Source organism: Castor canadensis, chromosome 8 (assembly GCF_047511655.1).
Source record: "Castor canadensis chromosome 8, mCasCan1.hap1v2, whole genome shotgun sequence".
NCBI classification, from domain to species: Eukaryota; Metazoa; Chordata; class Mammalia; order Rodentia; family Castoridae; genus Castor; species Castor canadensis.
In genome coordinates this window covers 104,738,393-104,757,147 of record NC_133393.1, presented here as the reverse complement: position 1 = coordinate 104,757,147, position 18,755 = coordinate 104,738,393, and the positions used below count along the sequence as shown (strand labels likewise).

General features: G+C 39.3%; 1 protein-coding gene across 3 annotated transcripts in view; it reads right to left on the bottom strand.

The window, feature by feature from the left end:
- Positions 1 to 18,755, bottom strand: part of Srgap1 (SLIT-ROBO Rho GTPase activating protein 1) — a 270,652-nt gene that overhangs the window by 52,727 nt on the left and 199,170 nt on the right. For all 3 annotated transcript variants that reach the window (XM_074083816.1, XM_074083818.1, XM_074083817.1), the window contains exons 8-10: positions 16,502 to 16,603; positions 4,735 to 4,932; positions 4,094 to 4,178 (exon numbers count right to left, since the gene is read on the bottom strand). In XM_074083816.1, coding sequence (XP_073939917.1) covers positions 4,094 to 4,178; positions 4,735 to 4,932; positions 16,502 to 16,603 — 385 coding nt within the window. The remainder of the gene's footprint in view (positions 1 to 4,093; positions 4,179 to 4,734; positions 4,933 to 16,501; positions 16,604 to 18,755) is intronic.

Sequence of the window (18,755 nt, the reverse complement as noted above, 5' to 3'; positions counted from 1 at the left end):
CTTTGCAAGAACTATCATTCACAGCATAACTGCACCATCACATCCACTGTGTTTTCAGCTAATAGTCCTGAGTGTGTCTCCACTGATGAATGAGGTTTTATTTTTTAATCAGTATCATCATTAATAGATCAATAATACACCAGTGTAGAAGATTCTCCTTCCCAGAGAAATGTGAAAGCTTCCAGTAGTCTGAGGATTAGGTTTCAATCACTTTCTTTGGAAACCTACTTAATTATTAAAAACTACAGAACTCCTCCACAAGCTATTTGGAAAAATAAAGTGACTCAGGATTAACTTATTCTTGGTACAGACACCTCCTTTGACTAAGTCTTAATTTCACTGGAGAATTATGTGGTGAACTATTTTTCACATCTAAATTTTATCTCTATATGGTAAAAGGGAAAACAAAAGTATAGTTTGGAGGCAACTTGAGATAAAAAGCTCAGCTGGGCACCAGTGGCTCATGCCTGTAATCCTAGCTAATCAGGAGGCAGAAATCAGCCAGCCTGGGCAAATAGTTTGAGAAACCCTATCTTGAAAAACCCTTCACAATAGGGCAGGTAGAGTGGTTCAAGATAAAGGCCCTGCATTCAAGTCCTAGTACCTCAAAAAACAAAACAAAAAAAAGCTCAAGAAAAATATTTAAGATATGCATAGCTCAAACTAGACAGATACACTCTGGATTTGAACGACCAATGAACACTCGTGATGTTACTTTCCAGCCCTTTTTCTTTCCTAAGAATACCAGCTTCTGTGGTGCTTTTCTAAAAAGATATAATTATTCACCATCAGCTTCTCTTTTCAAAGTATATTTGTATTCCTACTCAAAGATAACGATGGATTTATGTGAAGATAACCTGTTTAATTCCTTTCCCAGAATCTTTATGCCCAGGGCAAGAAACAATGTAATGTGGCCGCTCAGCTCCTACTGTCAGATTTTCTGCTTAGCAAAATTGCACAGATATTTACAGCCTCTTAACTCCAAATATTGTACACAAAGAAGCCACTGTGAACATTAAAGCTCATTACTGAGAAAGAAAGAAAAAATTCAGTGCCCTGGTTTTATAATGTATATCTCATTTATTGTGGTCAATTTACCTTGGATTTAAAAAGAAATGACATTGGGCTGGCAGAGTGGCTCAAGTGGTAGAGCACCTATGTGCATGGAGCCCTCAGTTCAAACCCTAGTACCACCCTCACCCCCAAAAAACAAATGACATCACTGAGCCTGATAGTATACACTTTAATCCCAGCTACTCAGGAGGCAAAGATCAAGAGGATCAGAATACGAAGCCAGCCAGGGTGAAAAGTCAGCAAGTCTCCCATCTAATAAGCTGGGCTTGATAGCTCATGCCTGTATAGTCCTAGCTAAGTGGGAGCCTAGGAAGGAGGATCCCAGTCTGAGGCTGGTCCTGGGCAGAAAGCACGTATTTGAAAAATAAGGAAAGCCATAAGAAAGGGGGTTAGAGGCATGGCTCAAGTGGTAGAGCACCTGTAAGGCTCTGAGCACAACCCCCAGTATGGACGACAACGAGAAAAGGTACAAGAGTATTGCTGAGGGATGAAGAAAAAAGTTAAGTGCAGTTTTCACTGCTCATTGTGTTTCTATTTCAATACCTTTCAAAGACCTGGAATTCTGACTTTTGACAACACCTCTTTAAAGAGCTCGATCTAGTCGCTTCACAACGCTGTAAATCAAAGCACTGACTGGGCCACTGGTAGGCTGCCAAAAGCCAGCAGAGAGGCAGGCCAAACACATGGCTGTAGTTAAGAGTCTCAGCTGTGTACCATCAACTGCTAAGTCCCCAGTTAGGCTCTGTTTGTTTTACTATGACAGCAGTTTCTGCAGAGGCAATTTCTATCTACAGTCAAGAGGGTCCTCAAACATACCATTTACTTCTGTACTACCAACCTTATTTAACCAAAGCAGGACTTGGATTCTTCCTAAGGATTCACCATGGGACAGGTGCCATGAACTGTCCTAGTTTCCTCTGGTGCAGGCCTAAGAACAGAAATGGGGCCTGCACAGAAAGCCAGCAGTTCGACCACAATGGTTGAACTAAAAGCTGGGGCACATGTCCCGTGCTCAGCTTTTCTCTGAGTGTCAAATCCAGGCGTGACCAGCAAGTGGTAAGCTGCCAAGCCTGCAGGAGAGCTGGGGAGCAGAGACGTCTCCAATTAGAAGGCAGGAGCTGGTGTCTCTAAAAAATATTCAGTTCCTTCTGAGACTTAAACTGAGTCCAGTGCAGGTTTTGGCAACCTGAACACAGCTGTGTTGCTGGGACACTGAAGTCCATTGAAAGAAATTCCAAGATAAAGAAATCCTGGCCTTAGAGATCACAAGGTATAATATAATCTAAACACAGTACGGCCACTAAACACATAATCTGGCATATGGACTCAGCAAGGTGGCCAAAATACATCCTGATCCAAGTATGACATGTAGGATAAAATTAACCATTGGGCTGTCACTCTAGGAGACGTAAGAGACTTCATGTTGAACGAGCACCATAAAATTTCACAGCATGGATGCAAGCCACATTAACACTTTTCTAGATGCTGTGCCAAGAAAGAATACACCCACTTCTTTTTTAAAATTATTTTTTAGTTTTAGTGATATTAAGCTTTGAAGTCAGGGCTTCGCACTTGTTAGACAGGTATACTACCATTGCAGACATGCCTCCAAGCCCTTTTTGCTTTATTTATTTATTTTTGAATCAGGTCTTGTGTTTTTTTCTGGACTGGCCTGTACCTTGATCATCCTATTTATGCTTCCCAAGTATCTGGGGTGGCAGGCACACATCACCACACCTAGCTTATTAGTTGAGATGGTTTCATGCTAACTTTTTCCTTGGGTTGGCCTTGAACCGTGATCCTCCCAATCTCAGTCCCCCAAGTACTAGGATTACAGACGTGAGCTACCAGTGCCTGGTGGTTATTTTAATTTTGGTTTTTTAAGGCAGTACTGGGGTTGGTTATTTTATTTTTAAGATACTGTTTAGTAGTAAAAAAAACCAAAAAAACAAAAAAACAACTTACTTCCCCTTAGGTGAAACTGGCCTTTTTATCTTGAGGTCTGACATGTCAGACCTTGGAGACTTAGGTCATGATAACCTTTCTCCTGCTGGTCATCCGTGAGGAATGATGGATTCTTTGGAGGAAATCATGAGATAAGGTGATGGAAACATTGTTTTACAGGCAAGGAAGGTTCCAGAAACTTAGTGGGCAAGAGTTTAGGTTAAAGAGAGGAAATTTCCTTTGTGTCACCTTAGTCACTCACACCTCTCATTTCCCACCCTCTCCTACATTCTCTTTCCCTTTTTTTTTTTATTCCCTAGTGTGAATAAAAGATAACTAAAGTTGCATACTCTAAGGCACTTAAGACAGTGACTCTGCTTGCAAATATTTGTTTTCTTTTTGGCGTTTTTTTGTAGTACTGGGTTATTTTTTCTTTTAAAATTTTATGAAGACAGATTAACAGTGATATCTACGCACTCCTCTTTGCCTAGAGTCCATTCTTCCCTCAGTTTTCTTATTTGTAAAAATGAGGAAATTAATATTGTCCAGTTAAGAACAGAGATCAGAACAATGCCTGGCACAGAGAAAGTCTTATTAGCATTAGCTCTGGCTATTGTTTTTGTTATTTGGCATAGCAATCTATTTATTCTATTCGATTATTTCTCAACTACCAACAATGCCTAATGAAAGAAAAAAAAAAAAATCACCCAAGCTGGTTTAACTGGTTTCTAGAGTCCCAAAGGCAATAGAAGGAATAACAAATACCAGCTCATTCAAACAAACAGGTGGGGCTGGAAGGTGCAGAAGTCCAAGAAGGGAAGGAAGAAGTGACTGGAGGTCAGTAGGTGACTGGCTCCTCCTTAGAGACAGCACCTCCCTAGGCTATTCTTCCTCAGGTTTTCCACCAAACTTAAAAGGAATGAGGTCCAGAGAGAACTTGATTACCACAGACACAGATAAACCCAAATCTAAACACAGAGCGTTGCTGCTGCTTAAATCACAAGGGCATGATTCACACTCTTCCTGGAATATATTCATGACACAACATACAACCCAGCTATTCCAAACAACTGACCTTCTCCAAGAGTCCTCTGCAGCAAGTCATGTTTGGCTTGAAGTTTTGTGATAAGATTACTGCCTTCCAAATACTCTCTGAGTTTCTGCAAAAGGCAAGATCAATTTTTAATTTTTAAAAACTGTCCAATTTTAAAGAACTTCTCATAGGAGATCTTAAGCCCAGCTCGGTTTATCTTCTAGATCCTAAAATTTACTACTCCAAGTGTGGTCTGTAGTCCACGGTGTCAGTCATCATAGACTCTCAGACCTCTTCCTCCCCAGACCTACTGAAATGGAGCCTGAATTTGAACAAGCTCTTCTGGTGACATGTACCTAACTTAAAGTTTAAAAGTCCCGTTTTAGAGCAGTCCTAACTCCTGGCTCCTAAACTCTACCTAGACTGATTGAATTAGGACAAGAGGGTAGACAGGAGTCCATATTTTATTTTATTTTTTCTCTCCTTTTATCATTTTTATATTTAGTTATATGTGTATACATTGTTTGTACCACCTCTCCCCATTCCCCATAACCCTCTGCAGGAGTCCATATTTTAAACAAGACTCCCAGGTGATTCTGATGCAACTATATATAGAAGCATCACCAGGGAACCCTGAATCTGGGCTCTGTCAAGAGTGACTTAGGGAAAACGAATGGGCGCACCATGAAGTAGAACTGCTCAGTTTCTTGCTGGTTGGCTCTTCTCTTGGCAATGCTGGGTTTACTCAGGTACGTTTCAGAGACAGTAGACTTCACAGACTCTGTAGAGCGGCTGTGCTGGAAGCACTCAGATACATCATAATCCTCGATGGTCACCATGTCTTGTATCGTCTGCAGGGTGGCTTCGGTGGTTTTCTTGACCTGGGAACAGAAATACATTTCTCATGAGAGTACATTATTTCATGATTCCCCCCCACACACTCAGTGAGGGTCCACTCTGTCAGGCAGAGATGAGAACATGGACCCTACCCCCAAAGTCACTCAGGGCCTGTTAGAGGAGAAACAGCTCAACAATAACCCATACACCAATACAAGGGGAGAAGTCCTTCAAAATTATCCTGAGGAGGCCTTGTATGTATTTATATTTGGGTCCTCATAGGGACTCTCAATTTGTTTTGTTTTAAATAACCTTTTTAATTGAAGTAAAACTACATACAGAAAACTACACAGACCCTAAGTGAACGGCCTGATGAATGATCACCAAGTGAATGAATCACCTATGTGAACACCTCTCAGATCAACACACAGTGCCTTACGAGCAAACCCTCCTCTCCATGCACTCCTCCTTCCTCTCCAGTGGTACCTGCTAGCCTGGTTTTTAACATCATATATTAGTTTTGTCCTTTTTTGTACTCTACATAAATGGAATCCCACAGCATGTATAGTTTTTATCTTATTTCTTTTGCTTGATCTTGATGAAAGCCATTCATTTCTTGTGAGTATAGCTAAGTTCTCACCATAAGAATACACCATAATTCATTCCTTTCACTATTGATAGATGACTTACTTTTAGTTTTGGGTTACTATGAATTACAGTGCTATGAACACGGTTTTGTTGGGCCACACATACATGAATAAAATTGCTATTCATAGGTATGCTAGACTGTTTTCCAAAATATTGTTATTATTCATATTCCCACCAGCAAATACGAGAATTCCTGTTGTTCTACATACTCATCAACATTTGGTATTGTCAGTCTTCTCAGTTTAACTCAATATTGTGCTGGCTGCACAGTGGTGTCTCATTGGGTGCATTTCCCTGGTGCATGAGATTGAAAACATTACCATATGTTGAAGGTAATGTGGATCTCCTCCCTTGGAAATGCTTTGTTGAAATTTCTCATTCAATTTTTTACTGGGTTATGAGTCTGTTTCTTATTGATTTGTAGGTATAGGTAAGAGTCTTTTGTTAGTTACACCTTATAAATTCTTTTCCCACTGTGGCTTTTCACTCTTTCATTATTGTTCAGTGAATAGCTTTTACTTTCAGTATAATCAATTTATCAATTATTTTCTTTAAGATTAGTACTTTTTTGTCTTGTTTAAGAATTATTTTCCTATCTCATGCCCACAAAGATTCTATTCTCTGTAGTTTTCTAGGAGCTTTTAATTTTACTTATCCCATAGGAGCTTTTTATTTATTTACCTTTAGGTCATAACCCACCTTTGCTTACCAAAGTCTGATGTAAACTGATAGTTTTTCCTTTTCCTACACAAGGTAAAGAGTTTAGGACACCGTAACTCTTTACTGATATACTATTTTATAATGTAGCCAGCATCATATTGTTTGGGAAAGAAACAACAGCCATTAATACTAGTTTGAATGCTTAAAAAAAGATCACATGGTAGGTGTGCTAAAAAAAAAAAAGAAGTAAAAAAACTTAATAGACACTTATTCCTGGGACTATGCACAATGCAAAGGACAGACATTGTAAAAAAGCATATTAAGATCAGTTTAAGTCACATTATAAACAGTTACTTCAAGCAGGTCATGATTGTGCATTTACAGTCAAAGTGACTCACTATCCTGTTAGTCAAATGGGTTCTTATAGCAAAATTTCCAATGATGGCATTATGCACAAGTTTTAGAAGTACTGTATCTTGGATTGGGGTATGGCTCAAGTTACAGAGCACCTGCCTAGCAAGTATAAGGCCCTGAGTTTGAACCCAGTACTGTCAAAAGCATTGTGTCTTAAACAAATAAATGCAAAGATGGTGTACTCTGGCAAGAGTGTGCCTGATGACTCAAAATGTGGCTCTGGTTATGACAAACACAGCATCAGGACATGTGATATGTGTGTCCTGGGGAGCCTCCATAAAATTGTAAGAATGAGAAAGAAATCACATTTCTAAATTAAAACATTATTTTCTATATGATTTTAAATATTTATATACAATTAAATTATTAAATATTGAAGGTAGATATATGACTATTTTATGACTCCAAGTGTTTTATGTTCACATTAGAAAACTGAAAACCTTTTACATGTACCTATATATAATAACTGAAATATTATTAAATGAACAGTATTACTTCGTTATTCAGTTAAACTCTTGATGTTTACCAGTACATATGGAAGTACTAGTGAGAGAGTAAACCCTGTGGTTTGAGGAGTCAGTGAGAAGGAAAGTTCTGAGTCATGCATGGAAGGATGAGTAGGCATTCACTGGAGAGATGGGGTTCCAGGCAGAAGAAGGAGTCAAGACACCCTGGCTCCTTGGGGCTATAAAAAGTAGCTTTGTATGAGTAGAAGGAAGGTATAGCACATGGAGATGACATGCTAATGAAGCCCCTAATTGAGAATGAGTAGGGAGCCACTGACATGTATAACAACTGGGAATGACAGTTCAGAATGACATTCTATTGAGCTGATGAACAATAAAAGGAAAAGAGACAGAAAGCAGAAGGTGAGTCAGGAGACCTCAGTGGAGTCCAGAGACAATGAGTAGAGATGGTAAGTGCTGGATCTGAGAATTAATACTGGCAATAAACATGATAAGACTTTGAAAAACTTTTAAGCTACGAGGGTTCATCTTTTTTGGGAAATGGCTCAAGGGAAGAAGTTACTAGAAGTCACTATGTAAAGTATAGCAGAGCTTCAAAAACTATAGAAGGTTGAAAAACATACAATGTTCTTAAGATGTTGGTGGGGTGAACTATATGAATAAAATTATGTAAGGTTTGTAATCGAATGCTTTGATAGGTTTTAATTAAAACCTATCAATCATGAAATCAATGACAAAACGTAGTTCCCCAGCCCCAAAATAGAATAAATAAACCAACAAAATGAAACAAAAATCACAGATAATCATTAAAACCTATATTTTATAGTTTGTTTTAAAATAACCTGTTAACTTGTTGAAATTTGGCAATTAAAGGATGTTCCCTTGAGCTTACAACAGAGATGGTCTATTTCACTAGAACCATGTTCTTATGGGTAGTGTAATCAGAGGCAGCTGTGTTATCAAATGCACACAAATAGAAGACACACATAAAAATCAAAATCAACAATGTTGTTCTTCTTTGTTCCAACTTAAAAGCAGTGCTGTCACAGTTAAATTTGGAATTGCCAGGTTGAATAAACATGTGACAGAAGCCACCAGGCACTGTGGTTGGGACTCTGTAATCATCCCTTGGGATGATCTCCGTGAGGAATAACACCAGCTTTTGACATACCCAAGTCACATTAATAAGACACAGGGGGATACAATAAGGCAAATGAGAAACAGCTAACATGATGCTTGCAATGACTTCTATCAGCAGCAGGAAAACACCATTGGCTTTGGTAGAAGGAAAGGCCAAAGATTTTGACAAGGAATTCATAAAAATTCCAAGGAATATGCTTCATGGAGGAGTTGGCCAGGAAGCCTGAACTCTGAGCTGTGGATGAGCACAAATCATGGGGAAAAGGTGATTTCTGCAGTCTTTTTGTAGACTGGCTCTTTTGTTTTTTTATCCCTAGCACATTACAGTCTTTGGGGAGAATAAGAAAGTCATTTTGGTGATCTCATTCCCCACGCACACTGACCAACAGAGGTTTACTGCCTCACAGTTCCAGAGGATAGATGTCGAAGATCAAGGTGTGATCCTGCTGGGTTGGTTCCTTCTAAGTGCTTGTGAGGGAAGGATTTGTACTAGGCCTTTCTCCCTGGCTTCTAAATGGCTACCTTCTGTGTTTCTTGACATTGTCTTCTCTCTATCTGTGTCTATATTCAAGGCAGACACAGATAAGGACACACTGGATTAGGGCCTACGTAAATGACTTCACCTTAATTTGATAAGCTTTGTAAAGGTCTTTAAGTACAGTCACATTCTGAGCCACTGGGGATAGCACTTCAATATATAAATTTAGGGAGAACATAATTCATGTAATAAGACACACTGCTATTTAATGGCATGGTGCCTTGCACTTGCTTTGCATGCAGGCCTGTTCATCTTTGAGAACTTGTTACTCTATCTGTGAAAGTGATCCACATCTTTCCTTCCCCTCTCCACTTAGCTACTTCTTCCTTGCTATCACTGACCTTGTGTGTATTCCAATTATAGCACTGTATCATTTTAGATGTGTTAAACTTCGCAGAAAGGGACTACACACACACACACACACACACACACACACACACACACACACACACGACTGGATTTAATTACTAGTTAATCAGTCTAGGGTACAGAAACTTACTGCCAGTGTGGGCCATAGATGATAAGAGCAGAAATAGCACATTTTGCCATGGTCTTCCCTTCTCCCTTGTTCCCCAACAGGGTTGCTAGCTAGTACTGGTGACCCAGTCTGTGTGGATAAGGTGTTACCAGATTTGAAAAACCAGCCCAATCTTTGCTGCCCTACAAGGTTTTATTTATTTACTTTTTGCAGGGGGATGGTCATATCACTACTGCAGGAGTCACACTATTAATCTAAGTGCCTGATTTTAAGATATTTACAAATACTGGGATCTCCTCATTTTCAAGCAAAATTCATTCTCAGCAATGACACAACTTAATCTAAGGAAGAAAAGAGAATCATTGCCCAGAGACTCTTGGAACAAAATCTCTATTGTCAGCTGTGCCTCAGAAAACCTGTTTTCCTACAGTCCACCTTGACTCTGATTTAATGGGGTCCTTCTTCCCATGTGGGTGGGTCTGATACTGACTGTGGTCTGAGGAGCATAACCCCAAACCCATTCTCACAAACATCTGCCATACTGTTTAGAGGTCTATGTTTCTACATATACTGGGGTAAGCTGAAGTCAGGAATACCTCATTAATCTTTCTGTTGCTAGTGATGACACACTGCCTGGACCACAGCAGATTATCCAAAAAAATTTGCTGATTGAAAGGTAGAAACAGAAGTCATCCTCTATTCACTACCATGGATGCCAGGAGATGCTTGGCACACACCAATGGCATGTGACTGCTCTGCTCCCAGTCACCCTGCGCACTGCCCTTTTTTGTTGGGATACTCTTTCTAGAGATACTCTTCATTCCCCTTGGGCTTCTTCCAGGACAAGGCCTTCCCTTCCATGAGTTGAAACACATTTGAAACAAAAAACAAAAACATGCATTTCCAGTGAAAGACAGTCAATCCTATTTTCAGTTTGGGCCAAGATGACATCATCACTCAGGGGAAAATGGCAGTTATCTTTCATTTAGGCTGAAGATACGATCAAGCTGGAGATACGTTAAGTGAGTGAAGATGGAACTGCAGGTCACAGAGAAGTTCTAAAACAACAATTACCACTAACAAATTTTATACCAAATCTTAAAACAATTTGAGAATTCCCAATGAGGGTTCAATCATGGATTCACATGCCTCATCTTTTGTTGCAGTCCTTGGTTCCATGGGAAATTTTGGGGAAAGTATGATTTTTCTATCCAAGGTAGGGGGTGTAACTGAAATTTCTCTTACTCTCCTCAATTACCCATATCTGAAAATTGTCTCAATTTGCCTAAAATCATGCTCATTACTGTTGAAAATATCTTGGATACGGAGTATATTTTTGGAATAGCCTGTGAAATACTCTGTAGTGAGCTGCTGGTGGAAGATTTTAAGTGGTACTAGGAAAATTTACATGGGGCTATCAGTTCATTAAATACTGTTTGCAAATTGATTGAGGAATTACAGGCTGCTTTTTTCCACTCCCCTCAGGGTGGCAATCCACTCGTGTAATTTAAGAGAGTCTGGTTGCTTCATATGTGAGGAGTTTTATTTAAAATTTTGTTTTGTTGATATTGGGATTGAACTCAGGGTCTCATGCTTGCTAGGCATGAGACTTCATCCACACCCCAGTCCTCACATGAAGACTTTTATTCACAACAAAGACATGAAAGGCCAATGAAAACTCTATTTTCCAGACCAAATACTGGGGCAAGTGACCTGAAATTGTCCTAAAAACATGATTTGATAAAAAATATGATAGTAGCTCTACTTAATAAAATTCAGTTTTCTCTTTCTTGAGCTATGTACATGTAACAGAAGAAAGAGAAACACTAAGCAGGCTGTAATATACTGGGAATTATGCCAGAGTCCCACTTTGGAAGAAAGTAGCAACAGGAATGATCCTTAGGCAGAAATCCTTGACAAAAACAAAAAGTGAACTTTGGGAAAGCAGACACAAGATGGTGTAACTTTAGATTGGAAAGAGTTATGACAATGCTAATAGTGAGAAAGGATATCAGTGATTAGATGTAGCTTTTTAAAGTGTGGGCTTCAAGAACAATGTTTATTAATCTTTCAATTTTAATAATAAGTTATCATCTTAACTAAATAAAAGAAAGTAAAAAATTGGGAACAAAGCTGGGTGGTAGCAGGTTCTGCTCTAATTCTCTATGCACAACATAGGTGGGCACTAATAAATAGTCACCTTCTGACTGGGAGTTGCAATCATGAGACTGAGGTCCCCTGGAGGCAAATTTACAGCATAATGAAACTGAAAGCTCATTAAAAAAAAAATTTACCAGGTAAACAGTAAAGTCGTGAAGCGACCATAAATGTCACAATCCAATCTGAATCCCCATCAACAGCAAATTTAATTAAGCCCTTCTCAAATCTTTACTTTCAGTTTTTACAACTTGCAAGTTTATGGAGACCATTTCACAAATGTTTATTGTTCTCTTCGTTATTTTAAGGCAGATGTTGCAAATTCAGGTAACTTTAATGGCCAGGCAAGTAAATAAAAGGAGGCAAGTGGGCTCAGTGGGGAGCATGGCAAAGAGGACGTATATGCTCTGTGTCTGAAGGAAGTCTCTATCATTCAGCTCCAGCCTGTTACTGTCCTGCAGAAGTGTGGGCTTAGCATGACCAGAGCTTCTAATTTTTTAGTGATACTTACATGCAAAACTCCCAATTTTTGACTGACAGCAACGAAATTTTAAAAATGAAACACTGTAGAGCAAAGAAAATTTGTCTGTGAACCAAAAATGGTCTGCTGTCTCTTAGCATAGACACTCTCTTCTAAGGGGACCTACAGTTCCAAGTGCTTCCCACAATGTACAGGAGTCTAACATTTGGTGAAAAGGTTCACACTCTGTCCATTCTTAGGTAAACTTGGATGAAATTGTCCTTCGATGCTGATCTTTTCACAGGACAGTCATAACTATTATTAGTTAATTGAAATCTTTCCAGTCATTTTGGACCTACTGTTTATACAGAGGCAGAGAATTACATATGTGTTTCTTAACTTGTATGTTTTGGTTTGACACCAATGTGTCAATTTTCTGTCCTTGCTCTTATCTGAGGAAGATGGAAGCAAACTCCTCATTCATGGTACAGACTCCAAATCTATTACTTCAAATTTATGTAGGGACTCCAAATGAGCAATGAAAACCAGGTTTTTCACAAGCACATTGCTTGTGGTAGTCTATCTCTCAGGCTGGTCAGAAGGTCATTGTGACTTAATCATCTCTGTATTCCCACACCTGGCAAAATATCTGGAGTGTCAAAGATGCACAACCCATGTTTATTACACTGGAATGAACTGAACCATAGGGACAAAATGCCTTAACTTGTCTTCCAAGCCTCTTGTCCTGTGACTTCTGTTTCACCATCAGCTCATCCCGGGGAGAACCAGAATGACAACCAAACTGTTCTATTCTCCAGGATACTTCAGTATCTACGATGACGTCTTCCCTCCCTACACACCTGATTCTGATTGTCAAAAACTGAATTTGCATCTTCCTGTCATTGGGAATCCCATTTCATTACAGTGAATTTTGCTCTGTATCCAATAAATGATAAACCATAGTCATGCTTGCAAGAAATGTCAGGACAATTCAGTTCATTTGCCTAATTTTTAAGTTAGCCCTCAAGAAGCACGACCTGCCCTTACAAGTTGATAGGGTCACCGAGAGCTTCCTATGTTATGCTGGCAGTGGTAAATATTAAGGGTCATGAGCTGGCAGAGGCCAGACAGGTAATATAAACAGAATAGTCCAATGTGAGAACACTGGGAGTTGAATGACTAGGTGAAGTAGAATTGAGATGCCTCAGGTCTTTACTTCATGAAGCCACACAGGGCCAGAGGTGCAATATTTTCTTGTCTTTTTTTTTAAACAAGTCAAAACTTTGGAAGCCAAACAAGCCTATGGGTTGCCAGTTTTGAGCCAGTGTATAACAGTATTTTCCTAGAGTTTAAAGGATGTTTTCCAAATAAAACAGTAGGCAGATATGAAAAAATTGGAGGCCATTAGACATATAAACTGTGACTCTACCAGAGTCCAGTAAACTGCATTAGGTGACTATTTTTTGGTTCTTAGCCAAAATGCTAAGCTCTAAAATACTGCTTCAAGGAGAGCAATACCTTTCCTTTGGAAAGTTTCATTTGTGGGACTTTATACAGAGATGATATCAGCTGCATCTTTAAAAAGGGCTGGTTTGATTTCTCTGGTAAGAATGGAAGACAGGAAGCTAAAATGGGTTTTGATCAAATTACAACAGTCTAAAAACACATTATTCTTTTTTAACATAACTCATAGCTCAAAACATCCCAGTGGAATTAAAATAAAACAGGGTACTTAAGTGAATTTTGATAATCCACTCTATCAGTCTGAGTTTGTTTTCTTCCTGGTTCACATTCCATCGTTTTGGAAATTTTCTGTCTTTAGAAATACATTATTTCTGTCAATCACGGGGCACAGGAGTGGCACAATATCTAGTCTGGCCAATTAGAGAATTCTGCTTCCTGGATGTAATGCTTAGAGTCCAGAATAGGCATGTCTAAAGCCCGGCCAATGGAAAGTCAGTCTTATTTCAGAGATAAGGATTCTGGGATGAAGGGAGATAGCAAGGCTTTCAGGGACCATGTAGTTCTGAATCTATGCCCCAAACTCAACCAATACACAAACCCTACCCACACACATGAAGAAACCACTTTGAAGTGATAAAGATGAGAGAGAGGGAGAGGGAGAGAGAGAGAGAAATTCCTAATGCTATCATATAGCACAAATCCATAATGTCAAAGGCTACTGCAAACCTTTACCACTAAATTAACTTTTTAACTTAAGTAAGTTTGGTTTGGGTTTTTTTTTTTTTTGGTTTATTTACTCATTTATTCATATGTGGATACACTGTTTGGGCCATCTCTCCCCACCTGCCCCCTGCCTCCTCCCTCTCCTCCCAGCCCCTCTCACTTCCAGGCAGAACCTGTTCTGCCCTCTTCTCCAATTTTGTTGAAGGGAAGACATAAGCAATAATAAGAAAGACAAAGTGGTTTTGCTAGTTGAGATAAGGATAGCTATATAGAGAGATTCCTAGCATTGATTCCATGTACAAGTGTATTATAACCTGATTCATCTTTACCAGACCTCTTCACTACTTCCCAGTCACTTTCCCATCGTGGCCTCTGTCAGTTTAAGGTTACAATATTAGCTCCTCTATAGTGGGCACATCAAACACTTCCAAGTTTTGGGTTTCCTACCTTTCCCTATTCCTCCTGTATGTGTTCTCCCCTTAGTGTGTGACCCATGTCCAATAATATTACTGCATTTGTTTTAGGTCTATAATCTGCATATGAGAAAGAACATATGACTTTTGGTTTTGAGCCTGGTTAACTTCACTTAAGATGATGTTCTCCAGTTCCATTCATTTACTTGTGAATGACAGGATTTCATTGTTCTTCATGTGTGAGTAAAATTCCATTGGGTATAAATACCACATTTTCTTAATCCATTTATCAGTAGTGGGGCATCTTGGCTGTTTCCATAACAGGCTATTGTGAATAGTGCTGCAATAAACATGGCTGTGCAGGTGCCTCTGGAGTAACGTGTAGCATTCCTTTGGGTATGTCCTTAGGAGTGGGATTACTGGATCATATGGCAGATCTATGTTTAGTTTTTTAAGAAGCCTCCATATTGTTTTCCAAAGTGGTTATACCAGCTTACATTCCCACCAGCAGTGTATGAGGGTTCCTTTTCCCCCACATCCTTGCCAATATTTGTTGTTGGTGGTGTTTTTGATGGTGGCTATTCTAACATGGGTGAGGTGGAATCTTAGTGTGGTTTTGATTTGCATTTCCTTTATGGCTAGAGATAGTGAGCATTTTTTCATGTGTTTTTTGGCCATTTAGATTTCTTCCCTTGAAAAAGTTCTTTTTAGTTCAGTCACCCATTTCTTTATTGGTTCATTGATTTTTGGGGAGTTTAGTTTTTTAAGCTCCCTGTATATTCAGGTTATCAGTCCCTTGTCTGATGTACAGCTGGCAAATATTTTCTCCCACTCAGTGGGTGGTCTCTTCAGTTTAGAGAACATTTCTTTTGTGGTGCAGAAGCTTTTTAATTTCATGTAGTCCCATTTGCCCATCCTTTTTCTTAGTTGCTGGGATGCTGGGGTTCTGTTGAGGAAGTCCTTGCTGATTTGGATTTCTATAGACTACAACTAAGAGCCTTGACCAATACAAGAAACATTTGTGTTTCATATTTTTATTTTAGAAGAATGTGGATCCAATTAAGTTCATTTCAGAAACAAGAATCTGAATTGTATAATTGCTTCCTGGCTCAACATATATTTATAATTCACATTTCATATTCCATCCTTTTAAATGTATGTCAGCAAATAAACATTTTTCTATCCTCATTCAAGTACTATTTCAAAATGTGATTCTTACTAAAGCAGATACCTTAAAAGCAACTGAGGCTAATAGGAGAAGGGGACCAGGAACTAGAGAAAAGGTTAGATCAAAAAGAATTAACCTAGAAGGTAACACACATGTACAGGAAATTAAGGTGAGTCAACTCCCTGTATAGCTATCCTTATCTCAACCAGCAAAAACCCTTGGTCCTTCCTATAATTGCTTATACTCTTTCTTCAACAAAATTAGAGATAAGGGCAAAATAGTTTCTGCTGGGTATCGAGGGGGTGGAGGGGAGAGGGAGGGGGTGGAGTGGGTGGTAAGGGAGGGGGTGGGTGCAGGGGGGAGAAATGACCCAAGCATTGTATGCACATATGAATAATAAAAAAATAGGAATTAAACAAACAAACAAACAAAACAAAATGTGATTCTTGCATTAATTTTTTAAGTAATGCCATGCTTAGTACAAAAATTTAGAGAATACAGAAAAGCATAAGGAAAAAAATGCAAGAACTAATTTTGAAAGTTAGGATTAACTTGTGAGCGAAAAGTTGCATTTTATTCACGACTATATATTTTTGGATATATATGTTGAAATAGAAAATCCAAGCAGCTATTTTCAAGTATGAATTGTAACTTAAGAAAACAAGCAATGTTTATACATCTATGCAGTAACTCTTTGGTAAAATATTTCTGGAAGAATATAGACTTTTTGCATTTATCCTCTACAAAGGAGTACTGTTGGAGCCCTGAAAGTAATGTGCTTGATGAAGAGACTGCATTTAGCACAGCAAACATGCTCAGGCCATGAGAGCTCTTCCAGCTTACGTGGGAATTCAGATATTGGCAGGGCAGGACGCACACTCACCTCCTCATTCTCGATTTTGAGTGTGGCCAGTCGTGACTGCAGCTGTTGGTACCTCAGCATGAGCTCGGCCTGGACTGGCTGCTGGGCACTGACCTGACACACCTGATGGATAACCAGAAACTGTAGTTACAACAGGGTGCCACCAACCAGCCTTGGAAGCATGAGTCTGCTATTCAAATGTCACACAGGTCACACCACTCCTTTCAAGACTTACTTTTTTACTTTTCTTTTTTTGATGGTCTGTCTCACTATGTAGCTTAGGCTGGCCTGGAACTCACATTCCTCCTGTCTCCACCTCTGGAGTGCTAGAATCACAGGTGTGAGCCACCATGCCTGGCTACATCTTTAAACAGACACCTCAAAGCTTCAGTTTTAAACACAGAGCTGGACGTAAGTGGCAAGGGCAGAATGTAGCCGCCTGGCCTGGCTATGACTGGGAGGACAGTAAGCTTTTAGAAGAGAAGTTCCTGAGAGAGCACTCAATGACCACTGGGCAGAGGGCAGAGCGCAAAGGATAGTTCAAGTACAGGCATAAGTAAAGCAGGCAGTAGAGTTTGCTGGTAGGGTGTGAGCTCTGCAGGCCCAGGTGTGCTCAAATTCTAGCTTTGCCACCTAACATCTGGGTCACGATGTGATGTGGTCAAGCAACAAGACCACAGTTTCCTCAGCTGTAAAATGTGATTAAAAAGAGTTTCTATATCCCTGGGATGTTGTGAGAATGGAAAGAGATAAGGTATGCAAAATGCACTTAGAAGGATGCCTGCTCATATTAAAATCTCAGAAGATGTAAAGGACCACTTAGCATCTTTTCCACCACGACAGCTGCTAGCCAATATTGGCCAAATCACATAATTCACCAAAACTTGAAGAAGCAACTTACCTTAGGCTTTGGAGGAAGATACATACTTTTTTGTGCTACTGGGATTGGAACTCAGAGCTTCAAGTTTGCTAAGCAGGAACTCTACCACTTGAGCCATGTCTCCAGCCCATTTTGCTCTTGCTAATTTGGAAATAGGGTCTTGCTTTTTGCCCAGGCTAGCCTGGACCACAATCCTCCTATTTTACTCATATGCTATCACAGGGATGACAGGCATGAGACAACACACCTGGCTTTTTTCCATTGAGATAGGGTCTCATGAACTTTTTTGCCTGGGATGGCCTGGAACCATGATTCTCTTGATCTCAGCCTCCTGCATAGCTTGGAATGACAGGTGTGCCACTGTGCTCAATTATTGGCTGAGATGGGAGTTTCATAAACTGTGTTCAGGCTGGCCTCAAACTGCAGTCCTCCTGATCTCAGCCTCCCAAGTAGCTAGGATTACAGGTGTGAGCCACTGGTACCCAGCTTGGAAGAAGATACTTTGACCTCTGAACTGTACATAACAGTCAAAATTAAAGCATTATTAAAATTGCACCAGAAACAACTTCTTCTCATTTTCTTTATCATAGAAATTCTTTTTGGTTGATAGAAGTTCCTTTTAACAGGATAACCAAAACATCATGGGTATTATTACTCTCTGTAAGAGATTGTTATTAAAAGAGGGCAACAGACCTACTTCATTAAAATAATAGTAGCAAAATCATGGGCTAGGGGCATGGCTCAAGTGCCTGCCTAGCAAGTGGGAGGCCCTGAGTTCAAATCCCCAGTACCACCAAAAGTAAAATAGTAAGACAAAATCATTAACATCCATCCAACTGAAGTCATGTGTCTGTGCTATTTTATCAATCCATGTTTAGCTTATCCACAACTGAAAAATTAAGAAAGCAAATATTTTTAGAAAGATAATGCTGGGTCAGATAAACTCTTCATTTTACATGTTAAAATGCATGTATTATGCTGGGTGTGGTGGTACACACCTGTAATCCCAGCACTTGGGAGGCTGAGGCAGAATAAGGAAATTTGATTAGAAATACAACAGGCATAGATATATTCATGTCTGTCTGTCTATCTACCTAGCTATCTATCACCTACCTATCTCTATCATCTATCTATCTATCATCATCATCATTTATCTATCTATCTATCAACCATCAAATTACCTCTATTTTAAAAAATAGGCATCAATTACAGCAAGCTGGAACTGAATTTTTCTCTGAGTTTCATTTTGCACAGCTGGATCATCAAGTGCTGTGCAGCATGCTCCCTTAGTTGTTTTTTCCTGTTTACAGATAATAATATAAACAATTATAATTCACAATCTATTCAAATGTTTCCTTTTGGCAAAATAGGATATAAACCTAATTCATATAAAGA